This window comes from Denticeps clupeoides, chromosome 4, assembly GCF_900700375.1.
Source record: "Denticeps clupeoides chromosome 4, fDenClu1.1, whole genome shotgun sequence".
Lineage (NCBI taxonomy): Eukaryota > Metazoa > Chordata > Actinopteri > Clupeiformes > Denticipitidae > Denticeps > Denticeps clupeoides.
Window position 1 is genome coordinate 23,415,419 of NC_041710.1, and position 15,971 is coordinate 23,431,389.

At 41.6% G+C, this 15,971-nt stretch overlaps 3 protein-coding genes across 12 annotated transcripts in view; 1 reads left to right on the forward strand and 2 right to left on the reverse strand.

Moving 5' to 3' along the window:
* The window catches only part of LOC114788970 (sarcoplasmic/endoplasmic reticulum calcium ATPase 2), a 15,487-nt gene extending 14,599 nt beyond the window's left edge, over positions 1–888 (reverse strand). Inside the window, exon 1 of the mRNA XM_028977964.1 lies at positions 38–888. The gene's annotated coding sequence lies outside the window, so the exon portion shown is untranslated. The remainder of the gene's footprint in view (positions 1–37) is intronic.
* The window catches only part of ssrp1b (structure specific recognition protein 1b), a 15,711-nt gene extending 76 nt beyond the window's left edge, over positions 1–15,635 (forward strand). Inside the window, exons 1-19 of one of the 7 annotated variants that reach the window (XM_028977967.1) lie at positions 4,645–5,302; positions 5,993–6,073; positions 6,317–6,502; positions 6,592–6,697; positions 10,026–10,219; positions 10,431–10,531; positions 10,628–10,757; positions 11,216–11,319; positions 11,664–11,792; positions 11,907–12,128; positions 12,298–12,370; positions 12,500–12,505; positions 12,921–13,050; positions 13,173–13,218; positions 13,454–13,577; positions 14,387–14,554; positions 14,672–14,769; positions 14,899–15,064; positions 15,368–15,635. In XM_028977967.1, coding sequence (XP_028833800.1) covers positions 6,020–6,073; positions 6,317–6,502; positions 6,592–6,697; positions 10,026–10,219; positions 10,431–10,531; positions 10,628–10,757; positions 11,216–11,319; positions 11,664–11,792; positions 11,907–12,128; positions 12,298–12,370; positions 12,500–12,505; positions 12,921–13,050; positions 13,173–13,218; positions 13,454–13,577; positions 14,387–14,554; positions 14,672–14,769; positions 14,899–15,064; positions 15,368–15,439 — 2,109 coding nt within the window. In that variant the 5' untranslated portion in view covers positions 4,645–5,302; positions 5,993–6,019 and the 3' untranslated portion in view covers positions 15,440–15,635. Of the gene's footprint in view, positions 1–4,644; positions 5,303–5,398; positions 6,074–6,316; positions 6,503–6,591; positions 6,698–10,025; positions 10,220–10,430; positions 10,532–10,627; positions 10,758–11,215; positions 11,320–11,663; positions 11,793–11,906; positions 12,129–12,297; positions 12,371–12,499; positions 12,506–12,920; positions 13,051–13,172; positions 13,219–13,453; positions 13,578–14,386; positions 14,555–14,671; positions 14,770–14,898; positions 15,065–15,367 lie in introns of those variants that run through there. The other 6 variants (XM_028977966.1, XM_028977965.1, XM_028977968.1 and 3 more) reach the window with 6 other exon arrangements.
* pold4 (DNA polymerase delta 4, accessory subunit) lies at positions 1,230–5,161 on the reverse strand. Of its 4 annotated transcripts, none has more exons than XM_028977975.1 (5): positions 5,111–5,161; positions 4,310–4,405; positions 3,831–3,920; positions 3,354–3,465; positions 1,230–1,357 (listed from the first exon to the last, which is right to left on the reverse strand). In XM_028977975.1, exons 2-5 carry the CDS (start codon positions 4,401–4,403, stop codon positions 1,333–1,335), a joined length of 321 nt encoding a protein of 106 aa, XP_028833808.1. In that variant the 5' UTR covers positions 4,404–4,405; positions 5,111–5,161; the 3' UTR covers positions 1,230–1,332. The 4 variants fall into 4 exon arrangements, with proteins under 4 accessions (XP_028833808.1, XP_028833806.1, XP_028833807.1 ...); XM_028977973.1 differs by having other exon boundaries at positions 5,013–5,147; XM_028977974.1 differs by having other exon boundaries at positions 5,107–5,136.
* Positions 15,636–15,971: the final 336 nt, after the last annotated feature.

A 15,971-nucleotide genomic window follows, 5' to 3' on the forward strand; every position in this document is an offset into this window, starting at 1 on the left:
TACTGTAGCAGGCTGCTAGTAAAAGTAGGTTACTTACCAGTGCAATCAATATTCCCTCGCTGTGCGAAAACCGCGGCGACCGTGTCGGAGGGAGGGTGCGAAATAAAAACCAAAGCCCGATGGCGGTCTAAAACGTGTGCTCGAAAGGGATCTAAAAACTTTATGGAATCCCGGAGAACACTACTGGTTTAGAGCTATGAACCTGATTCCCACGGAATTGTGCATGACCTGGATGAAATGTATAGCAAACTCGTGCAAAATGGGCGTTATCGCTTGAAAGTGTCCGCCGCTTCGGCTCAGCCAGACGCGCTCTCCTTTATTTAAAAATAACTAATCCGCGCCGACGCCGCGCTGTCTCCTATTCCGCTACCTACGATCCGCAATAGCTGCCGCACAGTTAATACTAGGCCACGGAATGATATTATCGTAGGACTGCAGTCGAAGGGATCGATGGGGTGCGGCTGGGCCAATGGGTGACTGCTGATTTGAAATGGCACCCGATTCGTCCAATCGGATGGCTTGGTTGTGTAAGACCCGCCCACGGACGCTTGTCGCAGGCGGGTGGGACGCAAAGTCCGCTGCTGTCGCCTTCGCCCGTCCAGTCACGGCGCCGTGCGACGGCGGTCCCTGCGATGACTGGCATCCGTATAAATCAACAGGCGCCGGGTAGCTGGTGACTGGCACAGCGCTTAACCAGTCGAGCGTGTGGTGCCGAACTGTAAACACAGAAGCCTCGTAACGTAATCAGAAGGAGAGAATTCTCTCCAGCTCTCGCCATCTGGCATTGTCGTAATGTAAGCAAGCTGCAGTGCTGCATACCCGGCCGATTAGGTCAGGCCAGTGGATGTAAAATGTGGCTTTCATCTTAAAGAATCTGTCCACAGGCCCCGCTTTCACTATCACAACTCGGGTTATTTTTATGATCTGCTTGTGCGTGGAGGGAGAGCTGGTGGCAAACTGACCCAGTTACAATTACATAAATATCTTTGTCCCCAATAATGATTCCTAATTAGGTAATAACCCTCAGGCCAGTTTGTCACTTTCTGGCACTTTCTGTATGTTACGTGTCTCTTTGCTTCATGCCGTTTAAATAACAAACGTACAAATGATCTATTATCAATCAATATCAATCAATAAATATTATCAATCAAATCATTCATATTATGTTTTTGCATTACATAAATTTGCAATATACATAGGTTGACATAAAGAATGAACACACAACACTATTCCTTGAAAAAAGCTTTTAATAATAAACATTATGTAGTGTCACAACAAAAGGTATTAAGGTATCAAAGAACTATGTACGATCATTGTACGTTCTGTTATTCATCACAGGGGATAGTCACGCCACAAGCTGAAATAGAGAAGGAAAAAAACAGTTCTATGTACTAGATTAACCAATAAACATAAACTTATGTACAGTGGGTTTCAAAAGTATTCGGCCCCATATTTTGTCACATTACAGCCACAAACATAAATCTATTTTATTGGAATTCCACGTGAAATACCAATACAAAGTGGTGAACACTTGAGAAGTGGAACAAAAATCATACATGATTCCAAACATTTTTTACAAATAAATAACTGAAAAGTGGGGTGTGCGTATTTATTCAGCTCACTTTGAGTCAGTTGCCCATAGACATGCCTGATGAGTTCTGATGACTAAACAGAGCACACCTGTGTGTAATGTCAGTACAAATACAGCTGCTCTGTGACGGCCTCAGAGGTTGTTTAAGAGAATATTGGGAGCAACAACACCATGAAGTCCAAAGAACACACGAGACAGGTCAGGGATAAAGAAATTTAAAGCAGGTTTAGGCTACAAAAAGATTTCCCAAGCCTTGAACATCCCATGGAGCACTGGTCAAGCGATCATTCAGAAATGGAAGGAGTATGGCACGACTGTAAACCTACCAAGACAAGGCCGTCCACCTAAACTCACAGGCCGAACAAGGACAGCGCTGATCAGAACTGCAGCCAAGAGGCCCGTGGTGACTCTGAATGAGCTGCAGAGACCTACAGCTCAGGTGGGGAAATCTGTCCATAGGACAACTATTAATTGTGCACTGCACAAAGTTGGCCATTATGGAAGAGTGGCAAGAAGAAAGCCATTGTTAAAAGAAAACCATATTAAGTCCCATTTGCAGTTTGCCACAAGCCATGTGGGCAAACATGTGGAAGAAGGTGCTCTGGTCAGATGAGACCAAAATGGAACTTTTTGGCCAAAATGCAAAATGCTATGTGTGGCGGAAAACTAACACCGCACATCACTCTGAACACACCATCCCCACCATCAAATATGGTGATGGCAGCATCATGTTCTGGGGGTGCTTCTCTTCAGCAGGGACAGGGAAGCTGGTCAGAGTTGATGGGAAGATGGATGGAGCCAAATACAGGGCAATCTTGGAAGAAAACCTCTTGGAGACTTGAGACTATGGCGGAGGTTCACCTTCCAGCAGTACAATGACCCTAAACATAAATCCAGGGCAACAATGTAATAGTTTAAAACAAAACATATCCATGTGTTAGAAGGGCCTAGTCAAAGTCCAGATCTAAATCCAATCAAGAATCTGTGACAGGATCTGAAAACCGCTGTTCACAAATGCTGTCCATCTAATCTGGCTGAGCTGAAGCTGTTTTGCAAAAGAAGAATGGGCAATTTCAGTCTCTAGATGTCCAAAGCTAGTAGAGACATACTCCAAAAGACTGGCAGCTGTATTTGCAGCAAAAGGTGGTTCTACAAAGTATTGACTCAGGGGGCTGAATAAATATGCACACCCCTCTTTTCAGTTATTTATTTGTAAAAAATGTTTGGAATCGTGTATGATTTTCCTTCCAATTCTCAAGAGTACACCACTTTGTATCTATCTTTCACGTGGAATTCCAATAAAACAGATTCATGTTTGTGGTTGTATGTGGAAAAGTTCAAGGGGGCCAAATACTTTTGCAACCCACTGTATTGTAGACATAAGTATATTTTGCCATGGACAATATTATTGGGGGAACGGTATGTACAGTGGAAAGTATTTTGCAGCCACCGATTGTGCAAGTTGTACAGCTTAACAAGATGAAGGAGGTCTGTCATTTTCATCATGGGCACACTTCAACGGTGAAATCACATTGTAGGTATGGCAATGTGATTGCTACTGACCAAATACTTATTTTCTGCACCATATACAAGTTCTTAAAATATCTTACAATATGATGTCCTGGATTTTCTACATTCTGTCTCACAGTTGAAGTGATAAAAATTACAGACTTTTATTCCACTTAAAAATTGAAGTGGAACAACTTGCACAATCGGTGGCTGACAAATACTTTTTTGACCCATGTATGGGTGGACACATTACCACTGGGTGTACTCAGGGTCATCCTCGTTGCTCTGCAGCAGCTCTTTGATCTCCCGAGGAGGGTCTAATCCATGCAGTGCTGCTCTTTCCCATCGCTGCAGCCGGCTTATGCCTAACAGACACAAACAAACTCTCAAAGACATGCAGAGGTCAGGTCAGGCCATTTACTCCCCAGGACATCAGTACAAGCACAAATACAAAGTAAAAACATCTGACCATCTAAATGAACAGACTGCCACAAATGTTGCAGGAATATTTGGTGAGCGTGACTCTTTTTGTCATTGTGATACACACCATAGCACAGCACCCGGTGCACACAGTGAAATGTGTCCTCTGCATTTAACCCATCACTCTTAGTAAGCAGTGGGCAGCCATGACAGGCGCTCGAGGAGCAGTGTGTGGGCATGGTACCTTGCTCAAGGGAACCTCTGTGGAATTCAATTCCATCTTTCCAAAAGCTCTGGTGGATAACAGTACCTATGCACGGTCCAAAGTGCCAGTCCAGGTCAAACGTCTTCAGCTCCTGTAGATCCCTTTCTCTTTCTGATATAACTGGGATTTCAGGCTCTGTTCAGAATAAGTAAAGTATAGTGTAAGCACACACCATGTGTATATTATTATACAAACAGTGAACTTATTATAACAATCTTGCACATAACATAGTTAACATTTCAGGGGTAACATTATTTCTCAATTATCAATGTTTGAACTACATGGTGTAATTATCCTAGCACTGCCATAATTACATAATAATTATCCGCACACAATTTGAAATTTATTTAGAATCACTTTACTTTTTACAGATTAGAAATACAGACTGCAAATGCATCTCCATGGAAACAATGTGACTGTAACCTAATGACATGTAATGACATGGTGTCTATGAAGACTGGATTCCCCAGCGTAGTCAGTGAAGCGCCTGATATCTGCATTTCGATTAGTAGGGTGGTTCTGACCTGACTCTGGCGGTGACGGGGGTTTTTGGTCTCGTGTACGTGCTCTTTTGACCACTTTAAAAGTGTCGGTAATCAAACCACGTTTTGCTGGCATGGCTGAAAAGCAAGACAAAAATATCAATATCAAACCATCCATTATCATCCACATAATTACATCATCATATTTTCTATTTTTATAGCATATGCCAACATTATGATTACTATGACGCATAATGAGGGAGACATCTGTAACAACTATGCACAGTTGTATTAACAGTTAATTACTTTTTTTTTAATGACAAGGTTTGTTTATTGATTTATTGTCGTGATTCTCTGAACGTTCAGAAGTAATATCACGCCCTATGTTAACCGTGGATGCCAAGTTTACCCTTCTTTACGGATTCGTTTGACTCTGTACACGACCGAAATTAATCGCATGGTTTCTGCACAACCCCCCAGCAGGAAACGCAGAACAGGACATCTGGTGTACAGGAAGCTTCACACCGCAACTTTGCCCGAAATAATGACAATCAACCCGACTACGACCGCAATCGGTCACGTTGGATGAGATATGCACAATGTATCCGCGCTGTATGCAATGTGCAACAAAACGTTCGAATGCAATTGTGCCCGACAAAAAACGTGCTTACGATATTAAGTCCAACACGCCCCGCGCGTCCCTGCAACTCAAAACACACAACGAGAATCCTATTTGCCTCCATACCTTATGGTCACAGTCAGATTAAAACAAGTGACAGCACAAACGGTCCGTATTTCGGACTCCGATCGACGACAAGACAACAAAAACAACACACTACCTACGCGGTGGGCGTGGCTACTGCGGGCTGCGTGATTACATCACGGGCTGCGCACTAATAACAGGCAGCGGACACGAAGACCTTCTAAAGAGCAACAGGACAAGATCAACAACACGACCTAATTTCCCTTTCAGTCACGTGATGTCGACCGAGCGTCCCAAGGGGGACAATTATTTTGTCTGTTTAGCGTTTTAAGGCAAGTAAGCTTTCATTCGAAAATGCGAATTGAGCAAAGCACAAAAACGAAACAGAAGAACCAAGGAAGTATCCACCCTTCAGCCATTCAACAATAAGGGCTCCATACGCAGATGCCGTTTGCTTTACTCCTTACTACCGTCGTATTGCATTGTCCTGCGACTGCATTTGCCAGTTTTTTTAATCAGAAAAAAAACTGTCTGCCTTTAAGTTGAAGTTGTTGCACCGTGAGGGCACCTTTAAACCCGTGGAGCGGTGGTCGTGACAGAGAGTCGTCCGTCTTGTACGGAGAGCGGCCCGGGCCAGTCGGCCAGTCTGCCTGACGGCCATCCTGACCACCAGTCCTCCTCCGGGCGCAGAAATGCTGTGTAACTCCGTCTGTAGTTAGGGTCCGTTGCCGCTGGCCATAATATTCTGATATCTAATGGTAATCCATGTCATGGCACGCATCCCGCGAATATCGACATGGAATATGCGTTTTGGAACGATATTTGTTTGTGCTATGCTACGTCCAGGGACTAGCAGGCACTAACTCGTAGGCTGCTACTGTTTGTATCTGTGACATATCTTGTGTATTATCCTTTATCTCCCTTTATGTTATTCCTTCAGCAAGTGAGGTGTTTCCATATCGGTTTTTATATCAGTGGTGTAAACTTTGTTTTGAAGGGATTGTCTCTGTAATTTTGTCCAGCGTCCAGTAAGCTGGTGAGTGTCTGCCATGACGGACACCCTCGAGTTTAATGACATTTACCAGGAGGTCAAAGGGTCTTGGGTGAGTGGCACTGTCTCATACGCATAAATCTCGGAGAGATTAAATTTCACACATGGTCTAGCAGCGCTTTATATATTCTACATATTGCCTAGCTGTGTATGATGTACTTTATAACCAAACTGACCAGGTTGCATTGCACAGCACATATTTTGGACAGGTTGCAGGCTTGTCGTGTTGTGGCTTCTTTCCGGGCTGGTGGTTGGTCTTAAATTAATGCTGGTGATGTTCGACTTGATTGTGCAGAACGATGGACGCTTGCGTTTCAGCAAGCAGACTGTGGTGTATAAGAGCAATAAGACTGGGAAGGTGGACAGCATCCCAGTCGCTGAGCTGACCCAAGCCCAGTGGAGGCGCGTGTGTCTGGGCCACGGCATCAAACTCGCCACCAGCACCAGCCATATCTTCAAGTATGATGGCTTCAAGGACTCTGTAAGTCGGGGATGGGGCTGTGGAGGGAAAAAACAATATATATATTTTTTATTATGTATTACCTCTTCTTTTTATGTTCAACACCCCAGGACTTTGAGAAGATCTCAGAGTACTTCAAAGCCAACTACAAAGTGGAGCTGACAGAGAAAGACATGTGTGTAAAAGGCTGGAACTGGGGAACAGCTAAGTTTGGTGGTAAGGCTGAAAGATCTGTGATGAGGATTATCAGTTCTTAGTAGCCATATTATTAGAGTTTCCTTTATGTTGTCTTGTAAATAAAATATATGGTAATTAGTTATTTATTGTGTAATTATTATTGTTGCTGTATTATAATTACTTAATACAGGTTGTTAATGTACTGATTATATAGATATTATAAATATTATAAAACATCACAACAGTTAATTGTTATGAAATATTTTCAGAAATTTAAGTGGCCATGCAAGGGTCAAACAAGCCAGTGAAAGAGTGGATTTTCTCATAGAGGATACCTTATAAGTACTACATGTACTACATCTATTAATAAATCTCAAATTAATTATTTTTGGATGACAGCAATCATCTATAGATAAAAGTTCAACAGGAGCAGCCGTAGTGGTTATGGATCGTCTAGATCTCTGACTTATGTTCGCTGCTACTTTGAGGCCCATGATCCTACAGAAGGCAGCAGCAGCAGGGTCAGTATAGTTGTTTTTTGCGACCTGTCTTAAGTTCTAGTCTAGGCTTTGCATCAAGCTGTCATTTTAGTCTTTATTAGTCACGTCCAGACTCATTTTACTCCAGTCAAGTTTCAGTTTCACTGTGTGTTCAAGAAACATTTCGACCAAAACAAGATCTAGAAAAACTGAACTGTCTGCATAAGGACTTTCTTGGTGAATCTACCACTGACCGGATCTCCAGAATATTTTGATGCAGAATACCCTATGGTGTTGCTGTTTTTTGGCACAAAAATATGATCTGCTGGTTAATGTGGTCAGACTGAATGTTGACTGGGCTATAGGAATTGAATTTAGGGGTAAAGATGAACATTTCTTGCTCTTCAATAGCTACACTTCTTATAAGTGTCCCGGGAATGAAGATTGGCTTATATTATGTCCTTTATCCTGGACAATACTTCCACCTGTGTCTATGTTGTGGGTGACATGAACGCGGATGTATCTGGTGGTAACACTTTTTATTTTTAAATCATTTATCGCAGTGCTGTTCTGACAATGGTCTGTTTCTGTGCAGTAAAACGCTCTTGCCTGACAACAGCTACACTTATATTAGTGAAGCATGGCACACAACATCATGGCTGGACCTGGTCACTTTCCATAGAGTCCATGAGGATTAATGATGATTATGTCAGGAACGACCATGTACCTCTAAATTGGGGTTATTTACCTGCAGTTATGTCGGTGAACACTGACATGTGTGGCGAAAATAGACTGGTCTAATTTATCTGATGTGGACTTTTTGGCATATCAAACGCACTGACAACCTGCTGGGTAAGACTGCACTACCAAAACAGGCAGCTGCCTGTTATCACATTCATTGCTAAAATCCCCAACATGGGGCTGAGCTGTGCTCAATGTATGAGGATGTAGTGGAGTCTTGTCTTGTCCCTGTGTAAGAGGTATAAAAGAAAAAAGTGAAAGTGAAGTGATTTTCATACACAGCACAGCATACGGTGACGCAACAAAATGTGTCCTCTATTTTTGACCCTTAGTGAGCAGTGGGCAGCCATGACAGGCGCCCGGGGAGCAGTGTGTGGGTACGGTACTTGGCTCAGTGGCACTAGAGGACACTGGGGCAGCGGTGGCCTAGCGGTTAAGGAAGTGGCCCCGTAATCAGAAAGTCGCCGGTTCGAATCCCGATCTGCCAAGCTGCCACTGAGCAAAGCACCATCCCCACACACTGCACACACTGATGGTTAAAAGCACTGATGTGCTGCAGTGTATCACACTGACAATCACTTCACTTCACTCGGTGGCACCTTGTTGAATCAGGATTCGAACGGGTAACCTTCTGATTATGGGGCCGCTTCTTTAACCGCTAGGCCACCACTACCCCTAAAAGCTAAACCAGGGTGGAATGATACATGGAATAGCTTGATGCTGAGGCTAGAGGGGCTTGATGTTTGATCATAAACGTTAAATTTTAAATGTTACATCTGCCGTACACTTTATTGAAAGGAATGAAGACACACTGAGGTCAAATGCAAGGAAGCTGCAAAATGACTGTGTAAATGTTTTCTGGGAGGAAATCAAAAGAGTGAGTAATTCTAAAACAGCCTTGCCAGCAAACATTAATGGTACAATTGGTTCCGAGAACATCACATTATTATGAGCTATTCAACTGTGTGAAAAGTAACCCCTTTGTAGTGGATAATATTAATGAGGAAGATGTGATGGTCTCTTCACAAGAGATCAATAATGCAGTTAAGAGCATAAAGGACAATAAGGCATGTGGTATGGATAATATTTCTGCAGAGCACTTAAAACACGTGATTAGGATACTCTTCCCTCTGCTTGCCATCTGTTTTACAGGGTTTTTAACTCATGCCATTTCACCTGACTCCATTTTATCTGTTATATTGGTGCCCATATTAAAGCTGGCAAAATAAGTAGTAGAGATAACTACCAGCCTACAGATCTGGCCAGTATTCTATGAAAGGTTCTGGAAATAACTTTCTCAAATAGAATAGAATGGACCGCTGTCAATCTGTTTGGTTATAAATCAAAGCATGGCACAGGCATGGACACAGATTTTAGATCTGTATAACTTACTTTCATAAGTTACAGTACAGTGGTTTCCTTCATTATGATCTTGTCCTTTTGGTACACTCACCAGTCTGTGTATGTTAATTGGAGTAATTGTGAACATGATGTGTCGGACAATAATCAACCACATGACGTATGCGGATGATTTAGGGCTCTTCTGTCCATACAGTGCTGGCCTTCAGCAGTTATTGAGGGTCTGCTCTGAGTACGGTTCAGAGTTTATAATGCTAGGAAGAGCCATCTTTTAATTCTAAGAAGTAAACTGGTATTTCCTGTCTTCTTTTTATCAGGTGGTATTCTTCAAGAAGTGTGTGGACAGTGTTGCTTACTGTATACATAAGCTAACATGCTGATACACAGATTTGGTATTTTCTTAAGCGTACTGTACCATTTACGGGAATGCTCCGAACAAAGCAGTATGAAGAAACTGACTGTGGCATACAGTGATGGATTGAGGTTGATGCTTAAAATGCCAAGATGGTGCAGTTTAATGTTTGTTAGTGTTGGTGTGCCCACAGGTAATTCTGTATTATGGAATCTCCGGTACAGTTTTATGTGGAGGGTAATGGACTCTAAAAACAGCATACCGGAAATCACAAAGCTCTGTCGTGTTTTATTCTGATATGAGGAATTACTGGTGTTCTAACCTCTATATAAGCCTGTAACACTTCCTTTTTTTACCACGCTTCTTCTAAACCTTTAGAAGAAACCTGTTAGTAAAGTATGTTTTAGATTAATTTGCATCCTGATTTTCTCTTCAGGACCTCTTTTATCCTTTGAGGTGAATGACAGCCCAGCATTTGAAATTCCTCTGTCCAGTGTCTCCCAGTGCGCCACTGGTAAAAATGAAGTAACAGTAGAGTTCCACCAGAATGATGACATGGAGGTCTCACTAATGGAAGTGCGTTTTTATGTGCCACCCAGCACAGGTGACGAGGGTGCAGACCCAGTGGAGGTAAAAAGAAATACAAGCCTGAATTGTTTGTTTTACTTTTATCCAGCAGGTGGCAGCAGATAAATGCAGAAGATAAAAGCACAGTACCTATAATATAATAAATGGGCATGACGACTTATTCTGGTCACTGTTCTATGCTCAAGATGTAAAATGCATTTTTATTGTACCTCAACTCATATCACCAAGCAAACATGTACGATGTGATCAACAGGCCTTTGCTCAGAATGTGCTGTCCAAGGCAGATGTGATTCAGGCAACTGGTGATGCTATCTGCATCTTCAGAGAACTGCAGTGTCTTACGCCTAGAGGGAGGTAAAATAATGTTTTGGGGTTTTTTTTTGGATTGCACATGATTTAGTTTAATGTCACACTGTCATTTTCTGTCTCATGGCGTTGTTGTTTTCTTAGGTATGACATTCGCATTTATCCCACCTTCCTTCATTTGCATGGCAAGACATTTGACTACAAGATCCCCTATACGACTGTGCTGCGCCTTTTCCTACTCCCTCACAAAGACCAGAGGCAGATGTTCTTTGTGGTAAGCTTTTTAGCTGACTCAGGCTACAATGACAATTAATTAAAATCGTTCATGCACTTTTATTTAAAAAAATACATTGAGCAATTTGTGCAATTCTCTTACTGGGCAATGGAACATGCCAGCGGTTCCCCGCCTTTCTACCCATGGTACTCACCTTCAATTTTCATCTGTCTTATTTTAATTCACTCTATTTGAATTTTTTTTATTACAGTATTACACACAGCTCCTCTTCTGTTTTGTTCCATTTGAGGGAAAATCCCAGTATGGCCAGCCCAGGACAATCTGTTCAATTACAGACAGCGAGTCTTTGTTTGTTTCATTAATCAGCATTTTCTGGCTTTTTCTTATAAGTTGTTTGTAACTCTTCAGCAGTCACTTTGGCATAAATGTATAACTCTGCAGACTCTAACGTGATCGTAAACATAAAATAACCTGTGCTTTTCCTTGTTCCATCATAGATCAGCCTGGATCCCCCCATTAAGCAGGGCCAGACCCGCTACCACTTCCTCATCCTCCTATTCTCCAAGGAGGAGGACATCAACCTCACTCTCAACATGAGCGAGTGAGTGCAGGGGTGGGGGTAATGCTCAAGGGAGAGGTAAATGAGAGACGAGAGAGGCAATGTATGAGGGAATGTTGCCATTAGGGACATGACTGAGTGCCCAGTATGATCGACTGAGAGAAATGAGACCTAGACTGCTAGTGCTGGTGAGATATTTCAAATGATTGAGATAAAAGAAAGGTGTAAATATTTGCAGTGGTAACAATGATTACTCTTAATCTATGTTTTCTTTTCATTTACACCATCTATCCTTTCACTCTTTTATTTCTATCATTTCTTTTATTCATTGCTTTGTCTACCCATGTACCCATTTCTTTCTGCACCTCATCTGTCTTTAACTCTAGGGAGGAGGTGGAGAAGCGTTTTGAAGGGAAGCTCAGTAAGAACATGTCAGGCTCCCTCTATGAAATGGTCAGCAGAGTCATGAAAGCTCTGGTCAACAGAAAAATAACAGTGCCTGGAAACTTCCAGGGGTAAAAAGCACAAGAACCCCCTACACTTTTTCCATCCAGTACTGTAGTAAAATTCACAGCTGCATTTCAGAATCACCTCTGTCTTTTTGTGTCTCTTATCAACATGATCTGCAGTCATTCTGGTTCCCAGTGCATCACCTGTTCATACAAGGCCAGCTCAGGTCTGCTGTATCCGCTAGAGAGGGGCTTCATCTATGTGCACAAGCCCCCTGTGCACCTGCGATTTGAAGAGATCACTTGTGTGAACTTTGCCCGTGGGACCACCACCACACGCTCATTTGACTTTGAGATTGAGGCCAAGCAGGGTTCACAATACACATTCAGCAGCATTGAAAGGTACGATTACATACAAGTCACTGTATCTACTCTATACCGATTACATGCTGTACAATCTCTGCATCACACTCATCACACACACAAGGCATTCCACAGCTCAAATGCAGCATTGACAAACCTTCATTGCCATGCTTCACATGCCACAAAGCTTAAAATGTAACTCTTTCAGGGAGGAATATGGCAAGCTGTTTGACTTTGTCAATGCTAAGAAGCTAAGCATTAAGAACAGAGGATTCAAGGAGGTAAAACTTTCTCTTGTTCTGATTTACAACATATTGCTAATCGTATTATTCTTCATGATTTCTGTACACTGTCGGTATTGTGACAATAACAAGAACCATGTTCTGTCTCTTTGTGTTGTCATCCTGTAGAAGAAGGTTGGTAATAGAGTGTGTGTGGTTTGGAGTGCCTTTGCTTTTTATTGGATTGCATGTATTGTCTGGGGGTCTGTGTGATGATTTCCCATTGAACAATACATTCACGCAGGAATCTGTCAGCTATGTGTGTTGATAAAACTGGACAATTTACTGCTGTTGAGATGACATTGGGCTGGAACTAAGAAAAATTAGCATATGATCTAATAAGCACATTTTTAAATGAATTGGAAAAGCATGCTTGCGTGTTGGTGAAATGATGGTGAATGTTCTAAAGGTTGTATGTACGAATCTCACTAACCACAGAGTGAAGTTCTGTTAAAAAAAAAACTTTTACAATACGCAAAGTCACAGAGCAACAAATATTTGTATGCCATATTTTGAATTATAATGTTTTTATGATTTACGGCACCCGCAGGGCATAAAATCAAATGATGACGTGTATAGTGACTCAGATGATGATCAACACGATGCCTACTTGGAACGCATGAAGCAAGAGGGGAAAATTCGTGAGGAGGCCAACAACAGCGACTCTGAGGGCGATAGCGGTTAGTTTGATTAAAGCACTTTTTACCATCAAAACCTGTTCCATCAGGTTTTGTATTTTGTAATCTGTATTAAATGTACATTTTGTATATAATATAAAAAAGAAAATACCTTTTCCCCTCAGATGAGTCCTTTAACCCTGGAGAAGAGGACGACGACATTGCTGAAGAGTTAGTTTTTGTCTTCTGTCCTCTCAGAATGTTCTCTTATTTATATTCAGCTTTTCTCCCATGCAATACTAAAATGGCCCTAAAAGTTTGTGTGGTTCATGTTATGGTCATATCTATAATGTGTGGGACAAGGGTTGGCCAGATAAATTAAATAAAGATGTGTGGCATTAATACCTTATTTACAACTCTTTTCACAAGTAAAATGTTAATTTGAAATCTGGTTTGTTTTCCAAAGATATGACAGTAAGGCTTCAGACAGTGAGAGCAGCAGAGATGGTGAAGATAGTGATGAGGAGAACAAGAAGAAATCTGCTAAGAGAGGAAAAATTGTGAAGGAGAAGAAAAGACGCAAGAAAGAGGTAAAAGACATGATTCAGCTACAGTGCATCTGTGCATCTTAATTTTATTTTTCCTCAGAATTCTACAAACAACACAAAAGCAAGTCTGGGCTCTGGCTGGGCCACCGAAGAACATTCACAGAGTTGTCCTGAAGCCACTGCCTTGATATCTTGGCTGTGTGTTTAGGGTCGTTGTCCTGCTGAAAGATGAACCGTCACCCCAGTCTGAGTTTAAGAGCGCTCTGGAGCAGGTTTTCACCCAGGATGTCTCTGCACATTGCTGCAGTCATCTTTCCTTCTATCCTGACTAGTCTCCCAGTTTGTGCAGCTGAAAAACATCCCCACAGCTGCCACCACCATGCTTTACTGTAGGGATGGTATTGGCCTGGTGATGAGCGGTGCCTGGTTTCCTCCGACCATGATCCTTGTGATTCACACCAGAGAGTTCAGTCTTTGTCTCATCAAACAAGAGAATTTCTTAGGTGCCTTTTGGCAAACTCCACGCGGGAGTTCATGTTAGCCAGTACGGAAACTGGTGCTACATGTAACATTTTAACAAAGTTACATACTGACATAAAGTGCATGTCTGCGTCATTGACAAGTCTGTAACACAACAAAATTTGGAAAAAGTGATGTACAGTGATTTCTTTCCAGATGCACTGTATATGCTTTATTGACAGGCAAAAAAAGAGATTGTATTAACTGTTGATGAAAAGCAGCAATATTCAATTTTTCCATGTACAAATAGTTGCACTGTTATCAGATCTTATTCATTCCTTATTTATGGGTGCTGACATCTTTAGAGTATGCAAACTTGTGTTTATCTTCAGAAGAAGTCCAAGAACAGCAGCGCTCCAAAGAGGCCGATGAGTGCGTACATGTTGTGGCTAAACTCTAGCCGTGAACACATTAAAGCAGAGAACCCTGGGATATCTGTCACTGAGATCTCAAAGAAGGCTGGTGAGATGTGGAAGCATTTGGGCAAGGACAAGAAAGAGGTTATTTTTCTCACCTTATTAGTCTCATTTGTTTTTTTCCTCTCCAGTTATTGGTACGGACAATTTTAGCTTGATGTTAGATATGCTTTAACTTGGAACTGTTTTATTCACTCTCAGGAGTGGGAAAGCAAAGCAGAACAAGCTAAGAAGGACTATGAGAAAGCAATGAAAGAATACAAAGAGCGTGGAGGGGGATCTTCTGGCTCTTCTAAAAAGTAATTCAGCCACACCACTGCTAATAAATTTAAAGCCAAATGCATATTATGTTTACCTCTAAAGCTGAGAATAGGTAGAATGGGTAGAATAGGTAGAATGGATACATTATTGTTTTTCGTCTTTCCCAGGAAGAGGAAGAGAAATCGTGATGAGAAGAAAAAGCGAAAGTCTACTGGCCGGGAGAGAGAATCTGAAAAGGCAACAGGCAATGACAGTTTCAAGAGCCGTGAGTTCATCTCTAGTGAGGAGAGCTCATCTCAGTCAGACCATGGCAAGAAGGGTCGGAAGCGCAAGGTAAGACTAACTCATCATTACAGCTGTGGAATCAGAATAGTCCTTTTATTGGCCAAGAATGTTCTCAATCGTAGCTAAATGACATGCCCTGCCTTCAAATCGTTACAAATCTGCATAACATATTCTGAATGACTGAACTCAATGTAACATACTTCTCTGTCTCTGTTTCATAGTTAAGCTTTTGTGTTCTCTCAGCTTCCATCAGCAGACCATGTCTACTTATTCATGGAATTCATTCTCATTCATGCTTTTCTCTTCTTTTTTTTCGTCTCATTCCACTCTCTCTGTCTATACCTTTCACAGAAGGGTTCAGATGATGAAGAGGAGGAGGTGGCCAGCACCCCTCTGAGCTCGGAAGAGCCTGGGTCTGACTGAAACACAGACGTGAGACAAATGAACAGAAAGACAAGAAGGAATGTCCTGTCTACATATGTTTGTGTAAAAGTTGTTTCCTTCATTAACGCTACCATTAACTGAATTGTGGAATGTGTTGTTCTTGCCTTTGCCTTTGTACTCTTGAGTGCAGTTTATAAAGAAATGGATTACAATAAATTGCTTCCATGGTTTTAAACACATGTCTTGGAATTATTCAAAATTTTATTTTACATTGATTTTTTTTTTTTTTCATTTTGAACATACAATAAAGTACAGATCTAAAGAAGGTCTTCTTCCATATGAAAGATCTAATTATCATGCAGACTGTGCATAGGACTGTGACTATCTGGATTGCCATATGTTTGATAGTGGGTTCCTCTGTAATAAAAATTTATAATAGGTATTTTGGTGATCTCACGCATCATTCTGTTCCTGTTGTCTGTAGTCACTCTCCACTTTGTACCAATTATGTTGTGATGATACTATTATAGATAAATAAAACATATAAATTATGGCTAATTGGTTTTTCCAC